The sequence below is a fragment of the Drosophila pseudoobscura genome, chromosome 2 (assembly GCF_009870125.1).
Source record: "Drosophila pseudoobscura strain MV-25-SWS-2005 chromosome 2, UCI_Dpse_MV25, whole genome shotgun sequence".
In the NCBI taxonomy this organism is placed as follows: domain Eukaryota; kingdom Metazoa; phylum Arthropoda; class Insecta; order Diptera; family Drosophilidae; genus Drosophila; species Drosophila pseudoobscura.
Genome location: NC_046679.1, coordinates 22,898,860 through 22,915,463, shown reverse-complemented (window position 1 = coordinate 22,915,463; position 16,604 = coordinate 22,898,860). Strand labels below are relative to the sequence as shown.

The 16,604-nt window shown below is 47.2% G+C and overlaps 3 protein-coding genes and 1 long non-coding RNA gene across 4 annotated transcripts; 2 read left to right on the top strand and 2 right to left on the bottom strand.

Annotated features, from left to right (window-relative positions):
* The first annotated feature begins 1,312 nt into the window (after window positions 1–1,312).
* Jhbp1 (Juvenile hormone binding protein 1) lies at window positions 1,313–3,750 on the top strand. The gene is made up of 4 exons (XM_001359377.4): window positions 1,313–1,563; window positions 2,621–2,730; window positions 2,996–3,410; window positions 3,473–3,750. The coding sequence occupies exons 1-4, from the start codon at window positions 1,500–1,502 to the stop codon at window positions 3,622–3,624; spliced, it is 741 nt and encodes a 246-aa protein (XP_001359414.1). The 5' UTR covers window positions 1,313–1,499; the 3' UTR covers window positions 3,625–3,750.
* A 1,027-nt stretch (window positions 3,751–4,777) lies between these two features.
* Window positions 4,778–5,500, bottom strand: LOC6897636 (uncharacterized). The gene is made up of 2 exons (XM_002137743.3): window positions 5,412–5,500; window positions 4,778–5,359 (listed from the first exon to the last, which is right to left on the bottom strand). The coding sequence occupies exons 1-2, from the start codon at window positions 5,448–5,450 to the stop codon at window positions 4,850–4,852; spliced, it is 549 nt and encodes a 182-aa protein (XP_002137779.3). The 5' UTR covers window positions 5,451–5,500; the 3' UTR covers window positions 4,778–4,849.
* Window positions 5,501–5,557: 57 nt separating this feature from the next.
* Window positions 5,558–6,388, top strand: LOC26533371 (uncharacterized). The gene is made up of 2 exons (XR_001451857.2): window positions 5,558–5,662; window positions 5,740–6,388. It is a non-coding gene; the product is annotated as an uncharacterized lncRNA (long non-coding RNA).
* Window positions 6,389–13,792: 7,404 nt separating this feature from the next.
* Window positions 13,793–16,041, bottom strand: LOC4802504 (uncharacterized). Its single transcript, XM_001359376.5, has 2 exons — window positions 14,268–16,041; window positions 13,793–14,207 (listed from the first exon to the last, which is right to left on the bottom strand). Exons 1-2 carry the CDS (start codon window positions 15,998–16,000, stop codon window positions 13,994–13,996), a joined length of 1,947 nt encoding a protein of 648 aa, XP_001359413.5. The 5' UTR covers window positions 16,001–16,041; the 3' UTR covers window positions 13,793–13,993.
* Between the last annotated feature and the right edge of the window lie 563 nt (window positions 16,042–16,604).

Sequence of the window (16,604 nt, the reverse complement as noted above, 5' to 3'; positions counted from 1 at the left end):
AGAGTGAATTCTAATGAATTCCGCAGTATTTGCACACAGTTATACCAGTTTAGTCACTCACCCAGCTATTAATTAATTATTTCTCTAGAGACTGGTCTGGCTAGAAACTAGAACTTAACGAATAAGATCTATGCCTTAAAGTTTAAACCAGTATAACCTTTTCATTATTCATTATAAGATGAACGCGTGAGGAAAGTCTTACCGTGTGCAACACATAAAAGTGCCTGATTAACTAGTTTCAATGAAGTGCTAATAAGCAAACATGTAAATATTTTTCTTGTGAATAGATGTAGGGGCGAGTCATTAGTCAATGCTAGTACCATTCAAGTTAATGAATGTTTTTCTGACTGAAAATGTCTACTGTTTTATTGACGACCATTTCATGCATAAAACAAAGTTTTAAACGGGATTTTAGAGTATTACGTAGTGAGGCTTCATAGACAAGACATTCGTTACAGTCTTATACAATCACATCTTGTGATCTAAGCCTAATAACTCATTAACTCACACACACACAAAACGTCTTAATTTAATTTGATTCCCAGATTACGCGTAATGAGGTTTATTTAGCTCGCTTTAGCCTGTTCTGATTCCAAGAATGTACCAATTCTACTTAGTACCTCAAGGTTTATTGGATCCAAAGTTTGGTTTCCTCAGAGATCTTGAAGCTGATATATCTTATTATGTCTTTGGCCGATTCTCTAAATAATTGCCACAACTTTTGTTTGCCTCCAGGGTTATTTTGCGGTCAACTGGAGGAAGGTTATAAAAGCAGGTGTGAAGTCTCTCAGTTTCCCTTTAAGGGAAAACCATAGCCATTTTTACCTACATACATGTACTACTGTGAGTTCTTACTGCATCTCGTAAGATTGACAAAGAAAATCTGCAGTCTATTGCGTAAACGGAATTGCTTAATTAGTTTTTATGGCACTCGACAAAATGGGTAAACAAAAAATTAGCAAGAAGCCAAAGAAGTCAGACGGAAAGAGAGGCCCAGCCCAAGTAAGAGACAGGTAAGAGAGACAGAGAGATGGAGGGACCGAAGAGCAGGTAAGCAGTCGGTCAGTCAGTCAGTTAGTCAGTTGGCCAAATGCTACTCAGTTCCAACGCTTCACGTAGTCCCATCTCAGATCTGTTCGGAAATATTGAAGTTCTCTGCAAGCGACGACGTCGTCTTAAACGTCGGGACTTGACTTGAGCTCTGCTTTAACTTGTCCGGGCTTTGCATTATGTACTACGAGTGTGTGCCCCGCAGTCCCCAGTCTCCATTTCCCGCTCCACCACTTGAGGGGCCTTTAAAATCTGCGATCGACTGGCGACTGTCTCGCAGTTCAAGTTCTCAGCTTCGCGGTGACAGACGTTCGACCACGACTACGACCAATAATATAAATATTTAAATTAATTATAATTCCCATTCCGTGTCGCGTGTTGGTCGTTTCTGTCTGTGTCGAACTATAATTCATAAAAGTGATCAAGTGCTATTTTTATTCGCATCCGAGATGTTGAAGTACGTGTGCCTGGTGATTGTGCTGCAGACGCTCTGGATGGTCCAGGCTGAAGCCCGTAAGTTGGAATACGGATCATTAAGAATATTCAGAAGGGATATCTTAGTATTTGGTGGGGAAACCCTCTAGCCAAAAGACAAAGATATACCTTTGGTTCTTTATCCATAACATTTAAAGGGTATTCCAGCTTCGATTTCCCTTAAATTGGTTCCCTTGGCGAAACCCATCAAAACAATTAACACTTTCAACTCTTTTCACACTATGGCGGGAGAAAAATGCATTTGCATCTTCCCGAATAAGTCAAAAGTCAAGTTTAATGACAGGCATACACATGTACCCACAAAGGCACCTGTGCAACCCATTCCAAATCGATCTAGAGATACTATTCAAAGTGTTAATTGCTTGAAGCGACACAGTTTTATTTGACAAATGAGCGAAACAAAGAAAAAGGGGGACAAAGCCCCGCTTCGGAAGCATTGAGTGTCAACAAAGACGTCGCTTCCGCATTATACATGTTTGGAGCCCCATGGCATCATGCTAGGAGCATATCATGGCATCTCAGCTTCGAACTCAAAATGCAGACTATGAACCAAATCCATATTTAATTAGCGCTTGAGAGCGCGGCCGTTGAACAGCCTTCAACTTGAAAATTCGATAGCTCTCGGTGCAGTTTGCCTTGCCAGCGAATGGCGCTAATGAAATCGGACCGCATTGTAGTATTGTGTAATGGTAATACCGGTAATCGCTAACCGGGGGCCCCCGCCCCCCGGCCTCAGCGCAGCCGAAATGTGTGTCATGTGCGTCAGAATCGAGACGACAACAGGTTCTAGAGCTGCACTTCTCGGGCAGAGCGCAGCATAGCCTCAACCTTGCCCGCAGACTCAAATCATTATCATTATCATTATCATGATCAAGACCGAGTTCGAGATCTCAATCTGGCTGGCTGAAGGCCACCTGAAGCCGAGACTGGTTTATGGTCTTTATTACTTGTCCGCAGAGTCGTTGAACTTTACAGGAATTGAAGTGCAGAGACTTTACCTGTTGTTGATCTCAATTTTGTTGACTGTGCTAAGTGATTTTCCTTTCTAAGCTTCTGTTTGGTTTCTATTTTGCAGCCGCCTATATCAAGCAATGTCATCGCGATGATCCCAAGCTGGTGGACTGCTTCATGGGTGCCATAGAGCATCTGAAGCCCTATCTGGCCAGTGGAATTCCCGAGATCCAGGTGGGTTACTTTTCTCTCTCATTTGCATTTGTTTTTCCTTGCATTTCCCTTTCTTTTCTGCTGATTTTCCATTGCAAACGAGTTGCAGTTGCATAAGTCAGTTGTAAGTCAAATGGAAGTCAGTGGGCTAGAGATTGACTTGCGCAACGCCAATTTTTTTGTGGAGAAAGTGCGGAAATCTCTCACTCTTCGAACAGTGGTGCAGTGGTGCAGAATCAAGCAAACCTATGACTAAGCTTACACTCTTTCCCTTTCTCTCCACCAGCTGCCCTCCGTGGAGCCCTTCAAGATGGATTCCCTGGCCCTGCAGCTGACAGAGGGGCCACAGGGCTATAAGATCACCCTCAAGAACATGGAAGCATTTGGGGCTAGCAACTTCCAGGTCAAGTCTCTCAAGCTGACTGAAAACAACGAGCCCTTCAAGGCGAAGATCGTGATGCCCAAGCTGAAGATCGAGGCGAAGTACACAAGCTCCGGTGTCCTGCTGATCCTGCCCGCCTCAGGCGGGGGTGATTTCCATGCCGTCTTCGAGGGCGTGAGTGCCGATCTCACCGGCAAGACATCGGTGCGTGCGTCCAAGGGGGCAAACTATCTGCACATCGATTCGCTCAGCCTGGTGCTGGATGTAAAGGATGTAAAAATGAGCATCTCCGGGGCGTTCAACAACAACCGTATCCTGCGTAAGTTTATCTTGGCATTTACCCAAGCTCCTGCCTAAATCAATTGCGTTCTGTCCCCCTAGTGGAGGCCACCAATCTCTTCCTGCGCGACAACTCCCAGATTGTCCTGGAAGCCATGCAGAGCCAGCTGCAGAAGAAGCTGGCAAGCGAATTCGGAAAACTCGCCAACCAGCTGCTGAAGAACGTTCCTATCGAGCAGTTCTACGTGAACTAGTCGAAGCCCCGGCCCTGCATCCTAGTCTAAGCTCCTACTCTAAGCATTATTTAATTGTAATTGTAAATTACTTACCCGCTAACGCTATGAGCCAAGTATTAAATTGTATGTGGTGTGAACATCGTAGACAGAACTTTACTCATTGTCAATGGAGAGGGGCATGAAATACAGAAGAGATGCAAGTATTATAAAATTACATACAAAAGTTAAAATATATTGATTGCTGGCGTTGATCTAAAAGATCTTATTAGGCATTGCCAGCATCCCACGACAGCTGACAATATCATTATAGAATTTTCCAAACACAAAACGTAAAGGGACACATGCCACGTCCAGATCGGTCGCTCTTTAGCCGAGATATACCGTTAACAAAACGTAGGGAGTCGGTTAAACGTGTAGTATATATGTAATGTTGAATATTTTGTTGAATCTGCTATATTAATGAGGGTAGATATGGTTATTCCTTATTATTCTGCTGTTTTCTCGTATCTTCGCCCGAAAGATGTCTGTGCTTTGTTGGGCGGAAGGAGGCAAAATTTTACGAAAAATACACTTGAGTCAGTGTAATCTCAAAGGAGTCCGGATCAAAATTTGTTTGCTATGGCTCCTATAGTCTCTGAGATCTAGGCGCTCCTCTAAACAGATGGACAGACATACATAACCATATCGACTCGGCTATTGATGCTGATCAATAATATATATACTTTACGGGGGAGGAAACGCTTCCTTCTGGGTGTTACACACATCCAACACAAGACTTATATTCTTAAACTCTTCGGGTATAAAAGATAGGACGGGATGAAACGAAACTATTAATGCTGTCTGCAGTACGACTATAAAAGTGGTATGCTATGACACTATATGCTGTCTGCTATGAAACTATTGAAGCTGGGTACTGGTGGTACTATGAAAAGATTACAGTTACACTGTACACGATATCTACATCTACATTTGTAGTTTGAGTTTTATTTTTACATGAATGCCGCAAAGTATGCTAGTGGTGCAAAACATGACTAAATTTCCCGATGAACGAGACTGGCTATCAATCAAAGGCTGGCTGCCATAGAACGCAAAGTTGGCTCCAAATTCAAATTGCACAATAGATATCTTGACTTTCAGAATAATGAATATTTAAAATATTTAAGATACCATCTGGATTTTCCAATACCTACTTCTATTATCTTCTGTTTATTTATCCCGACTCTATTTTTTCTGATCATTACCATTAAAAGGTCCAATCGTCATCGTTAACGCCAAGCTCTTCCACGATCTGCACATATTCCCTGTAGTCGTGACATTGTTCGGGAGCTGGCGGACCTTCGTTGTCCTCAATACGGGATAACTCCAAGTTAAGAGGATCGTCAGTGACTGGCAGAATCTGGACCTCGTCGTAGAGCCAATCAATGACGCCGATGACCGAGTGGTCGTCTATCTTCTTGTCTAGTGTTTCCCGCCACTCATCCAGCTGCGGAAGTTTCTCCTCAAAGCCGCACTTCTGCAAAAGCTTCTTGCTCAGTTGTCCGATGATGGCGGACTTCACTAGGGACGCCAGGTCGCGGGACATGCCAGTGCAGTTGGGCCACATTTCGTTTGGCCTGTGATGATGAATGGATTTCATGATTTTTGACGGACGGTATCTGTAATGTGCCCGACGTAGGCGCCTACGTGCTCCGCCGACGGTCCAGGACATGGCAAGAAAGACGAGTAAGAGGACTTTCAAGAACTTTTCCGCTTTCTGCAAAGAGGGGATAAATATGGCGATGTATCGGGATCCGACTGCCTCTTACCATGATCTCGTTTAACGCAGCTTTGACTAACATCTGCATCGATATTGCTTTGAAGCATTCCAAATTATTTAGCAGTGTGACTTCATGCATTCGTCTCGGGATCAGAAAGTAAGAGGAGACTTCTTAGTCAGTCTGTTCATACTTTTGCAATAGTCTCGTATCGAAGTCCCAGGTATTAAGGTCCATACTGGGAGTGTTCCTAATACACGGCATAAAAAGCTTTACCCGCAGATAATCTGTCTGCCTTTGAAGTAAGTTGTTCATGTTCAGATAACAGCTCAGTCCAACGGTTATCTGCAACTTTTGGGCGTTCCCCCGCATTTCATAGAAACCAGCGATGCGGGGGACAAGGACGACACGACACGACACCCACTTTGAATGTATTTATGTATGTATGTCTGACTGTCTGTCCTCGGGCGCCAGGAGGCGTGGGACTCTGGGATGCCTCCCGATGACATTACAAATGCTGAAACGGCTGCATCTGCATCTGCTCTTGCAACAAATGCGACGAGGACTCGGACTCGGACTGGAAAGTGTCTGGCGGCAACTATGGGGGGCACAGATACAGGCACAGGCACAGATCTAAGTGAATTGTCGTGTTGACAATACTGAGAGCTGGGTAAAAGTTAATATGCTCGTGCATTCGGCACTCAAGTATTTAAACATTTGCCCGCTTGTAATTTGAGCTGCATGCAAGTGGAGAGCCTCTAACTAAATGAATGGAATGGAACGAGTATGAGTACGAGAAGAGAAATGCATATGGACAGAGAGGCACCAGCCCCAGCCCCAGCCCCAGCACTAGCACATCCTGAGACATGGCATGCTCGGTATGCGTGCGCCAATGCTCAGCTCAGATCTTGTTTGTATCTTTAAGATACTTTTGCTGTTCGGGGTGCAGACGATGCAGACGCTGCTGCGCTCCACACTTTTATTTATTGTATAAACAATTTCGTGACTTTGTTGTTTATTTTCTTTCACATTTTGTTGCACCGCCACCGCCGCCGCCGCCCCGTTCGACATACATACATATATAGTGGATGTTTGGGATTGAGATTTGGAATGGGAATGGGAATGGGAACGAGGGCCTTGCCAAGGGACCGACGCGTCGCACCGACTATCGACGTTTTTTTCTGTGTGAATGCATCTCGTGCTTTGCTTCGCTTTGGTAAAATTGCTAAGCAAATATGCAGGAAACTTCAGTTTTCTTCAGACTTTTTTCGCCTCCGCTCAGCTTGCCTACTAATTTGTGTTTAACACTTGGCTGTATCGGTTTTTGAAGTCGTTGGCTGAATGGTCTGTCGGTATGTCGGTGATGTCCGTGATGTCAGTGATGGGACCAGCCTAAAATAACACAGCACGCATCTTCAGTTTGTGTAAATACTCGCACAGAGGAATAAGCCGAACAAGTGAGCTGCAGACTGGAGTAGACTGGAGGAGACTGGAGGAAAAAAGTTGAAAGAAAGAAGAGCTCGCAAACGATGTTCGAGTGTTTTCTTTATAAACAGAAAACTTAATGATGTTGATTTAGTAGAACAGCCAGGCGGCCATCCCAATCCGGAGCCCAATCCCAAGAGTCAGAGAGCCAACCAACCGGGCAGACAACGACAACCCCTGGACCGGCCGCCCCACATGCTCACATGCTCCTCCTCCTCCTTCTCCTCCTGCTCCTCGTGCTCCTCGCATACGGACTCCTCGTAAATTCATAATATGTATGGCACAATATGTTTGGATGTTTGTACTCTGCGCTCAACACTTTACAAATTTTTGCCCGGCCAAAGTAAACTCCAAGCGGTCCCCCCTAACCCCACCCCTCTAGGCCCAGGCCCGCTCGTCAGTCAACATGATTTGCAAGTTATACAAATTCATTCAGCGACGGAGAGGACGATGCGACGCGACGCGACGCTGATGCTGACGACGACGACGACGACGACGACCAACGTCAAAGACCACGACTTGGCCGGAGTTGGCCCGAGTTCTGGCCCGCATGTCTGCTTCATTAACACGTCTTTAGTGCCAAGCTACGCTTCTTATGGCCTGGCCTGTTATACCCTGTACCAGGAAGGAGTTCCCCCGACCAATGAGTCATTTTGTAACTGCTAGATTTCAACAAAACCTGAAGTATATGCTTTCAATTTTCCCCACTTTACTTTACTTTCCAAACAACTGTTTACCTTCCTTTTATAGGGAATTCCCCAGTCGACTCCCCAGTCCGTTGACCGCATCGGCCTTACAATGCTTTGTGAATTTTACAGATCTCAGGTGTAAATTGCTCTTCCTCTCTCCCGTATCTGCGTATTTACCCGCACCACTGGCACACCGAGTGTATCTTTGTATCTCTGAGTGCGTGTGTCTGTGTGTGTGCTTTGTTTGCTTGTGTGCATTGCGTCTGTCAGCGGGTTGGGGCGGGGCCTCTAAAACCGCGTACGCAATTAGTTGGACCGCACTAAAATATGATTAGTACCCTTCTCCCAATCCTCCCATCCGCCTGCCCCCATCAGTCCCGCCTGTAATGTGACTGATCTTCAGATAGAAGCGTAAATAATGCCAACAAAGAGTTCAAATTGAGGTACGGATGGACGGGCACTTGAAGCATTCCTTAGGGCCATGGAAAAAGACAAACTGCGTTAATTATGCTACTTTTGCTGACAGACACAAAAACATATCGGACAAAAGGGCGCTGGCTATGAAAAATTGATGCAATGCGTGAGATTATGCAGCCCATCCATCCCATTCCCATCCACTCCTAAATCTGAATCCGCATCCGCATCCGAGTCCGTATCCGTATCCGGATCTGCAGCTGTCGAGGCCATTGTAATGCAAAAATTCTTCTTCCCTTTTCTACGAAAAGAAGAAAAAACAGAGGGAGAGTGTGCGGAAAACCTGTCCAATGAATGAACTCATTGAGCGGGCCCGAAGTCGGGAAACTTCTCAGCCATTGTCCTGCGTCCTTCACCCAGCGCTGGCAGCAGTCTGGAAATAATTTGCACCCCACTGGCCCCGAAGAAATTCCCGCACTTGCAGTCGGAGTTTAAAAGGGCTTTCTGTGGGCCACCTTTTAGTCGACTGCACTGCCCTCGGAGGCGGCTGCAGGGCGGAATGCGGTATGAGGTATGCGGGTAGTGCAACTGACATTAGTCGTGCAATAAGCAGACAGGCCCCAGTGACACATGTTTCCATGTGCCATCCCAAGGGCCATGGCCCAGGTCCGTGACTGCTTTTACTGAACCTGAAGGCACGGTTTCGTCTCCACCTCTGGCTACGGCTGTGGCTATGGCTATGGCTCCTTCTTACAGAGTGAGAGACTGCAGGCAAAGTTTTGCAGCTTGGCATGCCAGACACGTTGACAAAAGACGACAACGTTGCCAGGAACGACATAGACGAATTTATGCTAATCAGCTTGGATGCCTGCCCCAGACTCTGCCAGTTCCTGTCTGTCTCTCCTGCCACCGAGGGTTGTTCGGGCGTTTCATGGAACATTTGGGGCATACCAAATTAATTTGATTGCCAAAACGTAATGGGATTACCGAGAAATGAGTTTGCTTATGGGAGAAATGGGTTTTCGCCTGTCAGAGTAATAAAATGTAGTCCACCTACAGGGAAAGCTCTGCAACTTTTACTCTACACTTGTTTCCTTGGAACCCTTCTTTTTCATTTAGATTCTAAATTAATTTCTTTGCCATCTTTTACTGCCGAAATTATCCCCTCTTCTTTCGTATCCTACACTTTAAACAGCCAGACCTATTCCTCTCTCAGTGTCTTCTGTATCCTGCCTTTGCATTGCTCAATCCCTGGATCATTTCCTTCTGTTCTATCTCCCCTCGTATGAAGAGACGCCTCTCCAGTTTGATTGCTGCCTCTGCCTGTTGACTGGCAAATTATAATGAGGCCAGGTGGATGAGTTTTGGGGGGGACTTAGTAGAGTTGCAGAGCTGGGGCAGGGGCAGGGGCCATCAGCCAGCATGCAGCAGACAAATTCGCAGCTCTACTACAATACGAGTAGTTGCCTGGCAGCCTGGCATCAAATCCACTCAGTGCACACTTCACGCACCAATTAAGTTCAATTTTCGATAGAATAACAAAAACGCGCCCGGCATCCTGAGACTCTCTGCCATTCCGGATATTCTCGGGGGGCGTTAGCGTCTCCTTCCCCGTCCCGTCCCGTCCCGTCCTGGCATTCGAAATTGACATCATTTGCTGTTAAAATTGTGTTGAGGGGTGCACGCAATATCCGATACGAATTGGAAGCGGTATTGGGATTGGGATTGGGTTCGGGTTTGGGAATGTGAATGCGTGTCTGCATCTGTTTACGGCGAAGAGCCAGCAGGCGGCATTATAAGCACATTAAATTCTGAAGGCGCAGCCGGAGCGTGTCTAAAATGTTCGTTTGGTTCGGTTCAGTCCGGGGTCGCAAGTGGTTTTTATGCTTGCGTATTATTATTGAATATCATTAGGGGTACGGTACTGTACGGTATGGGCCACCCTGTCACCCCGTCACCCCGACGCAGTCGCCCAAACGATGTTCAGGGGAACAGGATACAGCGAACGTGTGGCACTGGTTCTGCCCTGGGGGTCGCTTTATGAACTCTCGACTCTGACTCCGTGCCTCCCATCAAAAGTCAGAGTCAAGTCGAAATCGGAATCGGAAAGACGAACTTACGATAAAAGGGTCCACGTCCACGTCCACGCCCAAGTCCCGGTCTGGTCTAAAACTGCGTTTAGTGGTTTAATTTTTATTTTTATGTTGCAATTTTTATAGCCCTTCCCCCTCCTGCGACAAGAGCAGACTCGTCATTGTCCCCATATGGCTGCGGCAGCAACATCAGAAGAAACAGCAGAAGCTGTGGCAGCAGCAGGAGGAGCAACAGCAGGAGGAGAAGATGGAGGTATCTACATGGAGAAGTTGCCTTTTAAGTGCGGCCCCGGCACAATGTGTTTTTTATGGGCTTCTGGGGCTTCGTTTTATGTTTCATCTTTTGAGTGCCCCTCGTTTGTAGCAAGTCTTAAGCAGCAGCTTCAACACACCACACCACACCCATACCCATTCCCATCCCTACCCATCCCTTGACTTGCCCTTCCAAAGTACTCAAAAGTACTCACTCTTTCTGCCTTTGTCATTAATGTGAATTTTTTCCTTTTGGTCGTTTCATAATTGCTACATTTTGCTGTTGTTCTGCACCGAAGCACTTCTACTTAGGGCTCATTAAACTTAAACCCAACTCAACGCGGCGGAGGCTTACTTACAGTCTCACAGTCGCACAGTCTCAAGGATATGTCTGATCAGGGCTGAATAGATTTGTGTGTGCGGATTTCATATTTCATATTCATAAGGCATATTCATTCCTCTGCACTAATTAAACTTTTGCCGCAGTTTTCTGGGAACAAGCCAACTGTTTAAATATTCCCCGGGCATGGCAGCCGCTCTACAACACACCATGAATGGCTAATTAGCAAACCAGATCCCATACCCATGCTCATGCCCAGACCTAGGCCCAGAGATAGACCCAATCTCCATCCATAGTCAGAACGTTCCAGCATCGGGGAAATTGCCTAATCATGATTTTTGCATAATTTTTTAAAAGCTTCCCAGCCTGTTCTCCTGGTCTCCTGCTTTCCTGCTTTGCAGCTCGTAGCAACCACAATCGAGCGGCTTTCAACCCTTGCCGTAAATACTCGAATGAAAGTGGTTTGGCTTTCATCTAACCATTGTCAGGGCGAATCCTTTGTCAGGCTGAAGGCTGACTGCCTGTCTGTCTGTGTCTGTCCATCAAAGCCGTGTGGCATTATTATTAATAAGAGTTCCAATCCCAATCCCAATCCTAGTCCCAGTCCCGATCCCTGCTCTGATGCTGATACCGTAACGTTCCCAATCCGTAGCCAAATCAGACAGGCTGCAGAATTTAGAAAAATTAATTTATGACACGCCGCGGCACATTTTCGATTTTCTATTTTTTCATTTTCCCATTTTCATTCTCCGTTTGCCGCACACACACGCACACACACAAAACGTGCTACGATTCTTATCTGCTTTTCCTTCACCCCCAGCCACTGCTCACTGCTTTTTCCTCATTGTGCGGTGCTGCTTTCTCCTCGTACCTATTATTTTTAATCCATTAAACAAATGCCACGTTATGAGACGGCCAGGCCGACTCTCTGTCCGCTGGCTCGTTCGTGTCCGTTATCAGGGATATGGGCAAAAGGGTCTTCGATTTCATTTTCAGCTCAATGGGGCTTCCCTGTGCCTGTGTCTGTGTCTGTCTCGGGGTAGATGGCAACGCCTCCGCTGCAATCAGAGAGTTTTCCCATTTTCTGATCTCTTCACGCTGCGTTATCGGGCACAGCGAAAGGTACAAAACAACTTAATGGCATTCTGCTGCAAATCATTAATATTAATCCTGATAGACACTACTCGTATCTGCTGAGAGCTCAGGCCCCAGGCCTGTATCAATCGAGGTGTACTCGCATGTGGGATGGTCCAGATGCATTCAATTGTGACACTCGGCTGGGATGAGAATACACATTTCTCGACATCATCAGTGGACTGTGTACAGATGTAGGATGTGGCTTGTGTACGGTTTCACTTTCTCAGAACATCATAGACCTGTCAATTTGTTCAAATGGTAGCCATAGAAATTATGCGGGATTCACTTGACTTGATTTTGATCAGGTTATCAGCAACACAAAGTTTTCATTTCTTGCTGAAAGACTTTTGTGAACATCTTCAAAGAGTTGGGAATTGAAACCAATTTTCCCATTCCCGCAAACATCATCCGTGCTTTCACAAAGAAGTCTCCATTTCCATTCCCATTCCCATCTTCATCTTCATCCAACCCCAACCTTGTTATCAATGCATTTTCGTTGCCTTTAAAGCTCATAACCATTCACAGCTCAGTGACCAAAGAGAACTTCTAGAGAACAAGCACAAAGGCACTCTGTGGTACTTCCTTCCCTGTCCAGCCCTGCTCTGCCCTGCCCTGCCCCCTGGATGCCACATCTCGTCTCGCCCTAAACGAGAAAAAATCTCAGCGAACAAAGCAATTTTCTGGAATTACAAGAGCGTCTCTAATTGTTAAGTAAGCATAATGTGTGCAACATATGGCCAAGACTTGGCTGGACTTTGACAGAGTCTCCCTCTGTGTCTCTCTCACTCTCTCTCTCTCTCTCCATCTCCACATCTTGTTTTCTGGGTTGGGATGTGCCTGGGAAATTATGGCAGCGACAGCCTGCAGGGCACCGAAGCAAACACAGCTATGGGGATGTGAATGAGCATGAGATGAGGTTGTGGATGGTATGGGGGCAGAAATAAATTGGCAAAAAATATCTCAGTGTATATATATATATATTAAGAGATATGTCAGCCATAAAAAGTGCTTACAAAAATATTTTATTGTGCTTGTGGCAAGTCAACAAACTGCACAGAAACCAACTATGTATATCTTTGGTTGGGGATGAGGTTGGCACTGGGGCTGGGGCTGGGTCTCGGGATAGAATAGACTGGGCTGGAAGCTGAAGCTGTGCACACAATGGGGAGCATTCAGAGGAAGTTTGTTTGCAATTGTCGCAAAACTGGGGCTCATTAAAGCTTAATGAAAGCAAAGCATTGAACTGTGCAAACTTCGGCCAGACTTCGCGAGATATTTGCGGCACAGCTTGGAGCTATATCTGGATGTATCTGCACATGGTGTTGGAATGAGGATCCTCACTGAAATCGTTAACGCTACTGCGTAGTGGTCCTCTCCAGCTATCCCAAGGAAAGCATTAACATTGAAAAGAATGCGCCGGCAGTTGCTGCTCCTTTACTTGGATCCTCGCTACATGGACTAGGGTGGGAAGCCGGGTGCCACATCGCCTGGGTAGACAGGAGTTGGGTCATCTCAGGGTCAGCTTGATACCCCTGGATGCCCTTGATGCGGGTAACTGACTCGTGTGATCGGTACCGGATCTGCTACACCTGCGGTTGGGCATGAACTATTTGAGGAATCTGGGGCCGTTCAGGCCTCGTGCCTCTCCTTGGACAGCTGAAGGTCTGCCGATTTCTCCCGCTCTTGAAGCTAATCGGCTGACCCCCAAATATGCATGCAGTGTCCAGGACGTATGGCCGGGTCTGCAGATCCTAAAGGACGTTAAGCTGTACCCCAACTTCTTCTCAGCTATAGCCGCCGCCATTTTGTGTTCAGTATGTGCCAGGTGACAGTATGAACCCTCTTTGGGAGCCTTTGGGACCTCCAAATCAATGATTGGAACTTCTGGAAGGCTTTGCGGGCATTCGTGAAATGTCTAAAAAACCGGCAGATACCCAGCGATCCGTTTGATTCCCCGAAACTACGGATTTCTATTGATCCTTTGGTACCCTGGTTGATATGTGGCCTTAAATTGATAGTAGATTTTGATTACTCCGATTTTTATTAGTGCCTCTAAAACTATCTGGGATTGAGATACTCTGCCCATTTATGGCTAGCTATGTCTATTGCCCTTACAAACCTTATCGGTTTAATGAATTTAGATCTGCCAATAGGCATTATTGACAATCAGCAATCAATTACTCACAACAATAACTGCGATATGGAGCGAATATTTGTGCCGACTCAAGGGACGTGTGGAGGCAGTTCCTCGTACAAGTCAAAGCTCTCGTAGACATAGTTCTTCTTGGCGGCTGCCTCGCTGGAGGGGGGCACGGACGGAGCCCGCTCCCGGGGCGGGGAAATATACTTATTCGATTCCGTTCGATAGAGATTCGCTTGCTCCAAGTAGCGGTGGAAGGCGACGTAGTCGTAATTGTCGTTCTTAGAGGTGGGATCTCTGTGGAAGACAAACACTATGTTAAATAATATGGTGTCGAGAGAATGCCACTCATCTTACCCCTGGTAGCCGTATTCCTCCTGCTGGCATCCCTTCGGCACCAGAAACATCGTGTTCGAGTCCCTCAGAGGACGCACCAATCTGCGGCTACCCCTTAGCCACTTCGGCTGCAGTCGCAGGGCCACGTAGACGATCAGCATGCCCAAGGCCACACAGATGAGAATGCCAGCTATTCCCAGACCTATGATTAGGCCGCTGTTTGCCTCGAACCAGGACAGCGTGTAGTATTTCACACAGTTCAGAGTCTTGTGCGAGCGACAGTTCAGTGGGGAGGTGACATTCTCTCCCGCCATCACCACGCAGAAGACGAATGGGGTGCCGCAGTCCAGGTTTGGGACCGCCACCACAACATCTCCGTTGTCCTCCGTGCTCTCTTCGGTGTTCTCCTGCTCCACATAGCCGCTCCATGAGGCCGTGGAGAAGTACACCAGCTGCCACTGAAGCGACTGCAAGTGGGAGAGCCTGACCTGCACCACAGCGTTACTTAGATCCTTGAACTGAAGAGATGCATTGTAGGTCAACCGCGTTTCGCTGGACCGTCCCTTGATATCGGTGCAGTTGAGAATTTCGCATAATTCTTCCAAACAGGCCAAAGGTGCTGAGGTCGTTGACGTTTCCGTTGTCCACGTCGTGCTCTCAGTCTCTAAAATTGTTGTTGGTTCGGCGGTCGTGGTACGAACCCCAGGAACAAAGGGTTGTATCTCTTGAGTGAAGGTCATGACTTGGGCTGTGCTATAGACTGGCGTAGAAGCCATATCCTGCTCATAATCCGAGTCCATCATCGCGGTACTGTCAGTGTGTTCCAATTCAATGCCTTGCTCCCTCATGGGTGGCAGAAAGTTGCCACTGATTGTCTCTAGTGGGTTCCCACTCAGGTCCAAGTATCGCAATGATCTAAAACAACTGGGAAATGTGTTCCACTCTACTTGGCTAATACCACAATCCACCAAAATGAGTCGCTCCAGGGCGGGCAGACAGCCGAACGAATCCCAGAGGAGGAGCTCCCCGAGGTTAGTGCCGCTCAGGTCGAGCCACTTCAACTGAGTGAAATTCTGGCCTCCAAAGAAGTCACTGACTGAGTAGGAGACTCTATCCGAGTAGCTCTGATGGATCCTGGCGCTGAGCAGGGTACTGGCAAGTGGTGCTAAAAAGCCCCCCGCCTCAAAGGACTCCTCCTCGTTGATCAGCGTAAAGTTCTGAAGCTGCTGGAGTCCCCGAAAGGCAGCTGCAGTCAGTGATTGGAGCTGGGTGTTCCTCAGTTGCAGGGTCATCAGGCCGCGCTGCTTGCTCTGGTCGAAGGTGCCGTCTTCTATGCGTCTCAAATCACAGTCGGCTATCTCCAGGCTCTGCAGCCGGAAGCTGCCACTCAGGAAGTCCCCGTCCAGGCTGCCGTTCGGAAACTTGTATCCAGACACAAAAAGCGCAGTTTCGCCTGGACACTCGCTCTGGTTATATATCTGCTCCAGCTCGTTGACCACAATCAAACCTTCCTCCTCGACCAACCTCCACCACTGATGACTGTCCACCGAGGCCGAGGATAAGGCATCATCCGCATCGTCATCGTCATCGTCGTAGGAGAAGTCCACGTTGCAGAGGATCAGCAGAAGAACAAACCCAAAGACGGCGGGCAGGACGATGTACTTTAGCCAGCGCATCCGTCGCGGCTGGTAGAGCCGCTCTGCCCGCCTCGTCTTATCCTCACTGACCAGATCGAAGGACTTGGACTTGAACATACGGCCGTGTGCTCGCTCCTGCCCCGCTATAACCAAACTGACTCACTCACTGAGCTCCATTTGCCTAATTTCATTTAGCAAATTAGTTCTGCCTATTATCAGATAATGATTTACTCGCCCGCCCGATAAGATAACGGCTTACAATGCACACGAATCCCGGGCTAACCATTACCATTTTCTGCATATTCTTGGCTATTTATATTCGATTGCCACACGCGAGGGCACATCCGAGTGTGTCATGCCATCGGCAAGCATAAGATATATCTGAAAATATCTGCCCAGTGCATTGCACGATTTCGTGTTAATTTCGACTGTAAAATCCCTAACAGGCACTAGACTAGGCCCAAGTACGTCTTGCCTGGAAAGAGTCTGATATTATTTATTTGCATGGAAGTGGCAAAGGGAATGGGAATGGGAGGAACCCTTGGCCTCAGCATTTTGTACTCAACATTTAACTTGTCGTTAGGGTATATTTATAAGCAGCGGCTGCCGGGCGGGTGTCAGGCAGTCGTCCCCTTACCCTAACCCATACCCATACCCATACCTCACCCGATTCCCTGTTCCGGCATCGGCCCGAACCCCGAACCCGGCCGGTCTCCGGTCC